Source organism: Rhinopithecus bieti, unplaced genomic scaffold (assembly GCF_001698545.2).
Source record: "Rhinopithecus bieti isolate Rb0 unplaced genomic scaffold, ASM169854v2 scaffold_20477, whole genome shotgun sequence".
NCBI classification, from domain to species: Eukaryota; Metazoa; Chordata; class Mammalia; order Primates; family Cercopithecidae; genus Rhinopithecus; species Rhinopithecus bieti.
In genome coordinates this window covers 3,312,106-3,324,107 of record NW_016810038.1, presented here as the reverse complement: position 1 = coordinate 3,324,107, position 12,002 = coordinate 3,312,106, and the positions used below count along the sequence as shown (strand labels likewise).

Here is a 12,002-nt window from a genome sequence, read left to right as displayed (position 1 = left end):
TCCTGTAATCCTAGTATTAATTTAACAATGGGTTCATGGTTTCTTCCAATGCATTTGTGTTAGGAGAGGGCCTCGCCAGTTTTGTGATCCTCTGGGCCCCTGACTCTGTTTTGTGCCTGAGGCCTTTGCCTCAGTGTCTGAAAGTTGATCTATCTAATGGATGCTTTCAAAGGGACAATCTATTTGCTATCCAATATACAAAAAGAACAACTGCCTAAAAGGCAGATCATTATTTTTCTTATGAAAATATATGCTTTATATACATACCAAGAAGCATTTGGAAATCTTCAAATAAAACTGTGATGTGCCTTATTGAGAAGCAGTTCTTACACACAGGCTCTAGGAGACTTAACTTTCTAAATGACATTGTTTCCTACTCTGTTACACCAAAAACTTCAGAGACAGTGTCTGCCAGTTGAACTCAAAGCCAAGACTATGTTTCCCCTTGATTGTGCCTGTCCTGGGGTCCTCCAAGGAGGACCTTTGTCCTGAAACTTGACTTTGATGCATATGTTTTGCTGCTGGGAGATGTGGACCTGAGTGATGGTGGGGGTATGTGGTTTCATCACCAGAACTTATGCATACAAAAAATAGCAGCTGTCATGCCAGGTCTCCTTGGCGCACTTGGCGTTTGGTTTTGAGGTGCTGCGGTGACTCAACAGCAGTTCCCTTCAGAGCCTGTTGACAAACCACACAAAAGAAACAACCTCCTCTTGCGCTCTCACCTTGTTTTTTGTTTAGAAATTACATTTCCCCAACTCGCATGTTGGCCACTGGCTCTGTCCAAGAATCAAATCCACTCTCAAAGGAGAGACATTTGCCATAGGGTTCAAAAATATTCTGAGCGGCAATGATATTTAATAACATTAAAGAAATCCTCCATCCCGAAGAGGACCACATAAAGGTACAACACCCATGTAATTGGTGACCTCTTGGGTTACGTTCTCAGCTAAGTCTTTGGTGGCCCAGTCTTGAACCAGCGCTACAAGAGTATGCAGACACAATCCGAAGAAGCATTGCTGTCAGTGGAGAGCTGCAAGATGCCACCAATGACTTGGAGGCATGACTTGCCAGGAGGCCTGGAAGTGAGGGACCATTGGGGTGCCCCTTTGAATGCTCACTTTGACAGCAGATAAACAGGCTAAGTATAGATTTCCTCTGTGAAATTTAGCGACCATCCTATAAGAAGTGTGATCCTGATCCAATGTTTGAGCAATCTAGAATCCTTCCCGGTCTGTCTGCCATAGTTCTGTAGCCACAACAAAATTTACCTAGCCTCTTTTCCTAGCACCATTTCTATCTAAATCTAATAGGATAGCATGTCATTCTATGTGCGGCCTTAATTTTGATCATCGGCATCCCTTACTCTAGTTAAGCCATATGGGACCATGTGGAGAGATCTTTTCACAGAAGGGATATCCCTAGTTGGGTGTAGGGAAGACAGCTCATCACAAAGACTTCCTGCTTCTCTGTGGTTCTAATTCATCAATTGGTTATGGTAAGTTTCCATTCTAAGATTTAGGTAGGCAGACATGGTTCATCCAGCATGAGCTACATTTCAGAACTTAGCACTGTACATGCACATGAATGCATGCCTAGAATTGTATATCTTGGTGTATATTAGCTCTTAAAAACTAATTTTCTTGGCCGGGCGCAGAGGCTCCCACCTATAATCCCAGTGCTTTGGGAGGCCAAGGCAGGTGGATCGCTTGAGGTCAAGAGCTCAAGACCAGCCTGGCCAACATAGTGAAATCCTGTCTCTACTAAAATACAAAACTAAGCTGGGTGTGGTGGCAGGCGCCTGTAAACCCAGCTACCAGGGAGGCTGAGGCAGGAGAACTGCTTGACCCCAGAAGGCAGAGGTTGCGGTGAGCTGAGATTGTGCCACTGCACTCCAGCCTGGGCAACAGAGCGAGACTCCATCTTTAAAAAAAAAAGAAAAAAGCAAGGCACAGGGGCTCATGATTGTAATCCCAGCACTTTGGGAGGCTGAGGCGGGTGGATCATGACGTCAGGAGATTGAGACCATCCTGGCTAACACAATGAAACCCCATCTCTACTAAAAATACAAAAAATTAGCCGGGCATGGTGGTGGGCACCTGTAGTCCCAGTTACTTGGCAGGCTGAGACAGGAGAATGAGGTGAACCCGGGAGGCGGAGCTTGCAGTGAGCCGAGATCTCGCCACTGCACTCCAGCCTGGGCGACAGAGTGAGACTCCATCTCAAAAACAGAAAGCAAACAAAAAACCTAATTTTCTTGGCCACCCAGATTCCACTTCTAACATTGTTGCCTGATGGTTTTGTTTAATTCTGTTTTGAAAACAACCTCCTCCCAAGTGAGGGGTATTAGAAGGAACTAATGAGAGCTCTGGGTGCAAGCAGAGACTTTTAGCACGTGTGAAAGTGCTTCTGATTTAGGACTCAGAGTTAGATGGTGGGTGTCAACTGCGTGTCTTGTCCCCAGCTCCATGCCACCCTCGGACAGACGTCATGGTACCAGCCTATGGCCAGGCTTTCTTACTACACAAGGGACATTCTATGGAGTCAAATGGCAGAGATTTGTGTACAATTATCTGGTCAATTGAGGCAAAAGAAAATAATCATTTGTCCAATTGTCCAAATTAGCTCTCTGGACTGTCCTGAATGCTCAGGGTAACTGTGTGGTTCTCCACTTCAGTTCCGTAATCTGGCTAAGATGGACCATTTAAATGAGGCTCCATTCAACACAATGCACATTTAAATGAGGCTCAGTGACAAGAGACCACTGGGCTTAGCATTTTCTGTTTGTCAACTACAATTCTATAATTGCTTTTAGCTAATCATCCAAATGATTACATGTAGTGGAGGCAGAAGATCCTCGTATGCATCATTTGGTCTCTTTCTCAGAGGAAGTGCTGAGGGATTAAATTGTGTGTGTGTGTGTGTGTGTGTGTGTGTGTGTGTGTGTGTGTGTGTGTGTTTAACTTGGTGTTCTGACCCAGGACACCATAATAGACCTCCATTTTCGTCAACTGTGGGGGAATGAGAACAACTCCCCCCATCCCAACATCCCCCTTTTCCAGAGGGGGAAACTGAGACCCAGGATTCCCTCTTGCCAAGGCCACAGGACTAGAACTAGAATCATCAGCTTTCTGATTTCCAGACCAGGACTATTTCTGCTTATGCCATTTTAATTTTTCATTTCTTTCCATAAAATTAAATGACCTTCTTCAAGAAAGATTTAATGGTCAAGATGCGATTTGGTAAAAAGCTTCCTCAAGGATTTTTTTCTTATTACAAAGATGAGACCGGCTAAGGCTGAGAGAGATTTGCAAACACTGGTATGTCATTATCCTCAGCTCAGTTTTTTGTGTAATTGGTGTGAAGAGATTGCTGCTGATGAATCAGCCTGCTGCTCAACGGAAAATAATGATTCTTTTGTGACGTGACTCGGTGTATGTACGTGTATGTTTGTGGTTGTTTATGAAAGGTATGTGTATGTACATAAAACGCTTATCAAGATGGATAATGTCATGTTAAAGTTGTAAATAATAAAAAATAGTCCTGAGCAAAACTGATTTTACAATTGCCTGAGAATGCAGCACCTCATTTCAACACTATGCAATGGCTAGAAATTGATTTTTTTTTTTTAAATCCAATTAAGCCTCAAGGTTGGTTATCCATTTAAAAGGTCGGATGAGTTAAACAATGACAGTACCTTCACTTCGTGCTAATAAATGTACACAGAACTTCAGCACTTACATCGTGTGCCTCACGGAGGCATACATTTTGTATCTGCACAACACTGAGCTACCAAAGTCCCAGCAGTGGTACAGATACACCAGCAGGCCCTGGACCCCAACAGGGGCAGTCCCTGAGCTGACCACCGACCCTATCACCTCTTCCACTTAGATCCCCGAAGCACCCCTCACCCAAGAGTGCTGAGTCCTTCCATCTACCTGGCCCCCTTTTCTGTGGTCCCAAGAGCACTGGGAGACGAAAAGTTGCCTCTCATTCAAAAGGGGGGGAAAAAGATGTATTCACTACTTGGTTTCGTGTGCTGCCGAGTTTATAATGTAACGAATAAATCGTGTTTTAAAAACAGTACTTTATAGTGTGTATTTACTGTGTATTCCTAGTGCGTCAAGAAAAAGACTTCGGCCGGGCATGGTGGCTCACGTCTGCAATCCCAGCACTTTGGGAGGCCGAGATGGGCAGATCACCTGAGGTCAGGAGTTCGAGACCAGTCTGCCCAACGTGATGAAACCCCGTCTCTACTAAAATACACGCCTGGCTGATTTTGTATTTTCAGTAGAGATGGGGTTTCACCCTGTTGGTCAGGCTGATTTCGAACTCCTGACCTCAGGTGACCCGCCTGCCTTGGCCTCCCAAAGTGCTGGGATTATAGGCATGAGCTACCATGCCCAGTCAATTCTTTTTACTTTTTAAAAGATGTATATTCAGATACTACAGATAGATGTATAATAAACACAGGGTGTTTCTGGAAAAAAAGGTGACTCAGGTTTTGAAGATTGAATCATTTTCAATGCTCTAGAGAAACATACTGTTTAAAAGGATCCTGTAAGTGAAGGTTTTCCTAAAGAAAATATTCCATCAAAAAAAACATTTAGCCCCTAATTTTGCTTTTCTATAAGTCTCCATTTTCTTATATTGAGTTTGCTTAAAGGAACGTGGAACCACATTTGGTCTGTTAATTATTTCTCTTTTCCTTCTCACAGCCTCCCTGTCCAAAGGCTCCAGGTCTTCAACATGCCCTTGAAAACTTTTGCAACTACAAACATAATTTTGCTGGTGTTCAGAAGTAAATAGAGTTTAGTTCCTGAGACATGAAGGTTATTGCTGTCTTACATTGTGTCCTTCCTGGGAGGATAATTTAGGCTGCTAGATTGGCAAGGGACCTGAGAGAGCAGCTAGTTCAGCCCACTCATTTTTTTTTTTTTTGAAATGGATTCTTGCTCTGTCGCCCAGGCTGGAGTGAAATGGCGTGATCTCAGCTCACTGCAACCTCCGTCCCCCAGGTTCAAGCGATTCTCTTGCCTCAACCTCTGGAGTACCTGGGACTACAGGCATGTGCCACCATGCCTGGCTTTTTGTATTTGTAGTAGAGACAGGGTTTCTCCGTGTTGGTCAGGCTGGTTTTGAACTCCTGACCTCAGGTGATCTGCCCACCTCAGCCTCCCAAAGTGCTGGGATTACAGGCGTGAGCCACTGTGCGTGGCCCCAGCCCCCCTCATCTTATCGAGAGGTCCTAAAAACTGATGCTAGAAGAGATGTTTTTTGTTGTTAATAAATGATTCTGCTGGTACGTTTTTATTAACACATTCTCTCATCCCACTGACACCAGGAAGTAAAGACACAGTACATGCAATGAGGCTACCAAATGTGCTTTTCAAGCAAAGTGCAAAAGATGGCATGTAGTATGCTACCTTTCAAGATCCATGAATAATCTTATTTTTTTTTTTTTCCAGAGAGAATCAGGAAAGATAAAAGCTAATAAAATGGTTACCTGTGGGGTGAAAAGGTTACCTGTGGGGTAAAATACTACCTATGAAGGATGACTGAGAAAAGGGGGGAAGGGCAGGGATGGGGAGACTCTTTTGAACATTTCCTTTTTACAGGTGTGATTTGAATGATACAAAATGTTATACGTAGTCAAAAAAGAAAATGTAGAAAAAAGGAAAATGGTGAACCCTTCTGTGAAGTACAGGTTTATGAAACTAAATGTACATCAAATCAGTAAGCTGCACAAAAATCAAGTAAATGTGGAATATATCGCTGGGATATACTCTTAGGAACAAAAAGTTAAAACATCTTGAACTCTGTGTTGTGGGTTTGTTGTCGGGAGCAGAGGCTATTGGTGAGTGTTGTGGGAAACAGAGAGTGAGAAATCCCAGGAGGGACTGGGAACCAGGGTTCTCACTGTGGCAGAGGGAGATGCAATTATGGAAGACGGGCAGGTGAGGAAAAGCCCTGTCATGTGGATTTGAATGGGAGGAATCAGTATCAACTCATGATGTTAAAGAAAACCTGATCTTTCCACATCCAAGAGGACCAGGAGCACTGATGCCCAAGTGGCAGGAAGCATGCCCAGCACAAGGGCTTGGTCTCTAACTCTGAAGCTCTTGGCTCTAACCAACCTTTCCCCTCACTGAATGGAGCCAGGGTTTCTTGGAGGAATGACTGACTCTGGATTTGGGTCAAGGAAAGAACAAAGTGAGCCTGTGATCATCTTTTTTTTTCTTTTTTTTGAGACGGAGTCTCACCGGTCACCCAGGCTAGAGTGCAGTGGCACAATCTTGGCTCACTGCAAGCTCCGCCTTCCAGGTTCACGCCATTCTCCTGCCTCAGCCTCAGGAGTAGCTGGGACTACAGGCGCCCGCCACCACGCCCTGCTAATTTTTTGTATTTTTAGTAGAGACGGGGTTTCATTAGCCAGGATGGTCTCGATCTCCTGACCTCGTGATCCACCCGCCTCGGCCTCCCAAAGTGCTGGGATCACAGGTGTGAGCCACTGCGCCTGGCCTGTGAGCATCTTACTGTTCCAGAAAGGACAAAGCCCTTGAAAACGGATAAGAACACATCAAAAAGGAGCCTGCCTGATGCAGCTCTCATTGGCCTAAGTGGGTCCCCACTTGGGAGCAGTGAGATGCACACACGTATGGGCTGTGGCAGGGCTGGCTTCATGGGTGTGCAGCCACCATGGCCACATGGGCCCTGTGCCTGGTTTAGTGCTCAGCTGTTGCCATCTTGAAATTGTTTTTTGAAAGAGAGGCTCTGCATTTTCGTTTTGCACTGGACTCCACAAATCACGCTGCCAGCCCTGGGGAGAAGGGGAAGGTCTTTGCTGAAGAACGCCAGGTAATAAGTGTAGAAGGGAGGATAGAGCTGGAAAGTCACTCAACCAATACTTGATTCAGGCAGAAATCATCACTGGATACTAAAGACATTCAGGAAAAGGTGGTTGGGACCCAGAAAGTTCTTAATCTCAAAGTGTCACTCCATGGATTATAAAGAGGAAATTATTTTAATTCAATTAATTATAAAAGGGGGAAATACACTTTTACCATGAAGAGATCTGGCAGACCCCACTTGCCCAATGATGGGGGACACTTAGATTATGTGCCTCCTGATGAGGTTCGATGGGAACCATAACCTGTATTTTTGCCAAAAACGTTCAACCCAAATCTAATGAAACAAACGAACCCAGATGGTGAGAGCTTCTGTAGGACATACCAGTGCATGAAAGAACGGTAAGGACTGTTCTGGATTAAAGGAGGCCAGAGAGTCTTTGCAACCAAACGCAATGACTTATTTGGATTCTGGATTTAAAAAGAAAAAGCCATGAAGGACAAGGGGACAATTGAAGTTTCATTGCAAACTGTATAGTGGATAATAGTATTGTTTTAATGTTAAATTCCATGGGTATCATCAGCACATGATCATGATTATGTGGGCTCGTGTCCTTGTTCTTTTTTTTTTTTTTCCTGAGACAGAGTCTTGCTCTTGTTGCCCAGACTGGATTGCAATGGCGCAATCTCGGCTCACTGCAAACTGCGCCTCCCAGGTTTGAGCGATTCTCTTGTCTCAGCCTCCCGAGTAGCTGGGATTACAGGCGCGTGCCACCATACCTGGCTGATTTTTGTATTTTTAGCAGAGACAGGTTTTCGCCATGTTGGCCGGGCTGGTCTTGAACTCCTGACCTCAGGAGATCTGCCCGTCTTGGCCTCCCAAAGTGCTAGGATTACAGGCATGGGCCACCGCACCCAGCTGGTGTCCTTGTTCTTAAGACATACGCAGTGAGGTAGGGGTGTATACAACTTACTTTAAATGGTACAGGGAAAAATATGTGCACATACATACATATACATATACACATATACATACATATACATAAACACACATACACATATATGCATGTTTGTATATATACGGGCATACCTCACTTTATTGTGGTGGTCCAGAACTGAACCCAGAATATCTCCAAGGTGTACCTGTATGTATCTGTGTGCATGTGTGTGTGTGTGTGTGTATGTGTTTGTATATTTGTGTGTGTGTGTATATATATCTGTATATATATATATATGAATCTAGGTGAAGGGTATACAAGTGTTCATTATACTAGTTTTTCATCTTTCCCAAAAGTTAATCAACTTTTCAAAAAAGTTTCTAGAGAAATGTGTTTTCATGGCAACAAGTTCTTTTTCCTCCCTTCAGGGAACATTTAGTGCAAATCTAGGTGGCGTGTCTGGTGCCAGTTGCAAAAGGGAACGGAGGCCCTCCCTGCTGTGCAGGCACTCAGGTTGTGGTGAGGGACAGCACAAACATCCACAACGCAGGGCAGTATTTGAGGCGGTCGTGTGGCTGTCACAGTTTTCACTGGTTGTGGGCTCACTTCTCAGCCAGCTGCTCCAGGACCATGTGGTGGAGGGAGGTCCTTGGAGCTGAACCTGCTTCTGCTTTGTCTGGGCTCATGAGCAGGTCATTCTGAAGCAGGAAGGAGCCCTTTCTTGATTTCACTTTAGGCCTGCCTGAGGCACTTCCACTGGTTTCCAGTTACTTGCAAAGTCAAGTACAACCTGCAAGGTCAGTGTATATTTTATGCACACTTTATGTCTGGCTACACGAGCTTTTCCTTTTTTTTCTTTCTTTTTTTTTTTTTTTTTTTTTTTTTTGAGACAGAGCGTCTGTAGTGCAGATTGGAGTGCAGTGGCACGATCGCGGCTAACTGCAACCTCCGCTTCCCAGGTTCAAGTGATTCTCGTGCCTCAGCCTCCCGAGTAGCTGGGATTACAGGCAGCACCACCATGTCCAGCTAATTTTTGTATTTTTAGTAGAGATGGGGTTTCACCATGTTGGCCAGGCTGGTCTCAAACTCCTGGCCTCAAGTGATCCACCTGCCTCAGCCTCCCAAAATGTTGGGATTACAGGCCTGAGTCACGGGGCCTGGTTCCACATGAGCTTTTGACAGTGCCAGAATGAACAATGTGCTTTACTACTTCAGGCCTTTGCATGAACAATTTCTTGGTCGGGGATCAGACTGCCTGACAGACTTTAACCCATCCCTCAAGACCCAACTCAAAAGTCTCATTGTAGTCCAAGGGGCCTTCCCTAACTCAGTCTTCTCCCAGTGACTGAATCTCTGGATTTTACTGTTCTATTTGCTCCCCCTTCCTCTTCCTGGCCACACACACATATGCACACACACACACACACACACATGCTACTGCATCCCCAAAGCCTGACGGGTCCTGGAGCTTTTCAGAACTGATGTTCAACAAATGTACGTCAAATGAATGAATGAATGAAAGCACCAGAAAACATCAAGCAGATGCGCCAAGGAAATGAGTGTTTCTTTGAAGTATCGGATGTAATGGAATCTGAGAGCCTCGTGGGGATCAGCTGAGTCTAAGCAGGCATTAGGTTTTATACGGGTGAAGCCTGACATGAAATTAACATATAAATGCACATTTCAAACACCTAGAGCCATCTTACATGATAGGATTTCAGAAATGTGTCCTAGGATGTGAACTGGACCAAAAAACATCCTAATAAGTTCTAGGAACTTTATCCTGATTTGTTCCAGAAGTTTTTAATCTTTTCTTCAACTTTTGAGCAAAGTCTGAACATCCAATTGAATGTGGAATAGGTTTCAAGTCATCAAAACATAAATTGATTTTGGGTTGCATTAAAGATCTGGTAATTTGTTTTAAACTTTCAGTTTTAAGGAAAATTAAATAGAGGTGAATTTTTCATTGACAGTGAAATATATACTAAGCCATGGATTAATACCTTCATCAAAATTTATCTAAACAAAGTGCTGCCTGTCTTATTTATGTTAAAGTCTGTAAAGTCAGCAGTGAAAAGGGGAAAGTACTTTCCTGGAATGTATTTGTATCTGTCACAAGCTGCATCTTGAGGAAATTGGCAGGCATTTGAAGTGGAATAATTCCTTAGCGTTCTGTTTAGTTTGGATTTCTTCAATATAGGCGTGGCTTAAAACCAGAATCACCAATATTTGCTTTTAACAAGCATCTAATGTTTTCTCTTGCTTTGTGTACAAAATGTTGGTTGAACTGAATCATTTTGTTCATCCTTTCTGGGGGCTGTCAGGGTTATTCAGTCTATTCTTAAATATGAAAGAATTCTAAAAGAAAAACATCTCCAAAATGACCTCTCCACCAACAGTTTATCTCATTTCCAACTCCTTGTACACAAACCTGCTGGATCTGGCTTTCTGAAATGCTTCTTGGATCCCTCTTCAGTTTGTAAAATTCTATAGAGTGAACCAGGCTCCCCAGTCGATCTCCTCACCCACTCTTCTATTTTCCAGGAACCTTCTGTTCTAACCACACAGGTTTCAGAGCCTGCTGGACATATTCTGCGTCTGTGTTTCCTCCCAGGATTTCTCCCACGTGGAATGCCTTCTTTCTCAACCTCTTTGCCTGTGGAAGTCCTATTACATCTGTCAGGGCATGGTCTTAGTCTCTCACCCTCTAGGAAGATCCTCCAGCTGTCTCAGTCCTCTGGAGTGCTGTGTGCCTGTCTGCAACATATTTGCAAACAGAAAAAAGAGTGAGAGATCTTTATACACACTCTTAGTACCCTTTACCAACGTGTGAAAACATTCAGCTGCTGTAAAATCTTTTGAAGAAAATAAGATCCAATTAGCGTTGACTTTTATGTCAGGAAAGCTGAGGGTTTCAAAGGAATTCCTTTCAGTCATTCAACAGCTTTTTTTTTTTTTTTTTTTTTTTTTGGAATGCCTGCTCTGTGCCAGGCACTGGAGGAAAAAAACAAAAAAACAGAAAACAGGCAAAAAGACCTGCCTTCAGGATGCTGATGCTCTAGTCTATGTGGTGTTTCCGAGGGCCTGCCCTGGGGCCAGGGACCACAGCTCAGAGCTGAGCAGGGAGACCTGGAGTCCACGGACAGGGAAGGTGAAAGCATGGCTTGTGGCTGGGCTATAAGTTAGGGAGCTAGGGGGCCAGCTGGGAGGTCAGTGGGGAAAACCCCCCACACCCCCCCCGGGGTTTACACTGCTTTTTTTTTTTTTTCCATTTTAGGCTGGTAATGAAGAAGAAACCCAAAATAAGAGGAGTGGCTTATGGAACTACATGGAGGAAACAGAGAAAGGTACCAACCAAAGGCCCTTGAGCAATCAGGATCTTGGGTAACAGATTTTTGCTTTTAAATGACTCCTGCGTGGAGCTTCCCCAATGCATCATTCCCTGACCCTTGCATCTGACCCTGTGGGTGGGACCCTCTGCCTCCACCATCCACTCACCACTCACCCCTGGCTCCTCCACCACCCGGCTCCTGCCCCACACCCTCTGATGTGGCCTTTCCTCCCCTGCAAGGCGACTGAGGTGACTCAGGTCACCCTGCTCCTTCCTCGTCTCATCTCTTCCCTTCTTTCCTGCTTAGACTGTGCCAGATGACCCTTCTTGCAAAGGGGTGGGCGGGAAGGCCCCCCACGCGGCCAGGCAGTGCCTGGATTTGTAACTGGCCATCCCAGCAGCAGTGCCCTGGATGGAAAGCCACGTCCCTGTCACACTCTCACATCCAGGGCAGTGCCTGGCAGAGCGGGGTCTGATAAACGCCAGGGAACCTCCGATTAAGTAAGGAGGAAGTGACGGTCCACGCTGTGCCCACCATGCCAGGCAGTGGGACAAAAGGACCTGACTCAAGTCCAAGAGTCACTGGGCCCCTCTGGCCTGATGGGTGGCCAGGGTGCGGGGTCCCCGGGGATCAAAAGCGGCTGCTCTGGGACCTTGGGGGACCTGTTTGGGGCCGGCCTGAGGCCTGATCGGGCCGGAACTGCGTAGGGTGGGCTTGGGCCTACGTCTGCCCAGGCCCCACTGGAGGCCGGGCCTGTCCGGGAGGCGCTGCCTGGCGGGCCACGTCGCCTCGCGTGTTGGGCAGGGCTGCCCGGCCTGCTGGGCCGAGGGGCGGTGCCGCTGGAGGCCGGGCGCGAGCGCCCTGCTCGGCGGGGCCTGCTCGGG

At 45.6% G+C, this 12,002-nt stretch overlaps 1 protein-coding gene across 1 annotated transcript in view; it reads left to right on the top strand.

Annotated features, from left to right (window-relative positions):
- Nucleotides 1-11,063: 11,063 nt before the first annotated feature.
- The window catches only part of NPEPL1 (aminopeptidase like 1), a 22,048-nt gene continuing 21,109 nt past the window's right edge, over nucleotides 11,064-12,002 (top strand). Inside the window, exon 1 of the mRNA XM_017891197.1 lies at nucleotides 11,064-11,133. Within this exon, the coding sequence (XP_017746686.1) occupies nucleotides 11,071-11,133 (63 nt within the window). The 5' untranslated portion in view covers nucleotides 11,064-11,070. The remainder of the gene's footprint in view (nucleotides 11,134-12,002) is intronic.